Genomic DNA, 924 nt, shown 5'->3' with positions numbered 1-924 from the left:
AGGGGTTCTATGCAGTGTATCGTGTTGTCTTTGAGCTGATTGCAAAAGAAGAACTGGAGTGTATGTCAGAGGGAGACGTTGAGGATTTCCCAACCTTCGGCGACTCCCAGAGCGACTATGACACGGTGACAGAGACTACCTTGCACCTCACGCCCCCGGGCCTCTCTCCTGGGGTTTCCTGGATGCGCAAGAAGCCATCTCTTGTCTCCTGACCCGGGTTTCACCCTCGTTTTTGCTGGAGCTTGTACTGACTCTTGGCTTGTTCTCTCTGTGGTTGTACTAGTCTCGTCTTTCTAGCCAGCGAGACTGTTTTTCTTTTCTAAGTCTGCCTAGGAGAATGCATGTCTTCCTGGAAAGTCTTGAAGAGAACTAACTGCCTGCTTGTCCCGTGATTGATGTTAGTGTCTGAGGCTCTAGACTTGTGCTTTCGTGGTAGAACATTCACGGAGGCCCTAGGTTCAATTCCCAGCACTGCAAAAGTTAAAGAAACATACAGCAGAAGTAATCTTAGATACATGAAAAGAAAGCTAGAAGATATTTTATTCCTTAATATTTTCTGCCTTTTTAAAGAAGTTTAAGTGAAAAGGAGATAATTTTACCCATTTTCTTTGACACTAGGTGGTACACCCTTTCTACGCTCACTGGCAGAGTTTCTGCACACAAAAGAATTTTTCCTGGAAGGAAGAGTATGATACCCGGCAAGCCTCGAACCGCTGGGAAAAACGAGCCATGGAAAAAGAAAACAAAAAAATTCGAGACAGAGCAAGGAAAGAGAAAAATGAACTGGTGCGCCAGCTGGTAGCCTTCATTCGTAAACGAGATAAGAGAGTGCAGGCCCATCGGAAGCTTGTGGAGGAGCAGAACGCAGAGAAGGCGAGGAAGGCAGAGGAGATGAGGAGGCAACAGAAGCTGAAGCAAGCCAAG

At 46.5% G+C, this 924-nt stretch overlaps 1 protein-coding gene across 1 annotated transcript in view; it reads left to right on the top strand.

Annotated features, from left to right (window-relative positions):
• Nucleotides 1–6: 6 nt before the first annotated feature.
• Dnajc21 (DnaJ heat shock protein family (Hsp40) member C21) overlaps nt 7–924 on the top strand; it is a 15,419-nt gene continuing 14,501 nt past the window's right edge. Inside the window, exons 1-2 of the mRNA XM_021183752.2 lie at nt 7–125; nt 619–923. Of these exons, the coding sequence (XP_021039411.1) occupies nt 63–125; nt 619–923 (368 nt within the window). The 5' untranslated portion in view covers nt 7–62. The remainder of the gene's footprint in view (nt 126–618; nt 924) is intronic.

This window comes from Mus caroli, chromosome 15, assembly GCF_900094665.2.
Source record: "Mus caroli chromosome 15, CAROLI_EIJ_v1.1, whole genome shotgun sequence".
Classification (NCBI taxonomy): Eukaryota; Metazoa; Chordata; class Mammalia; order Rodentia; family Muridae; genus Mus; species Mus caroli.
The sequence above is the reverse complement of the archived record's forward strand: the minus strand, read 5'-3'. Positions and strand labels throughout refer to the sequence as shown.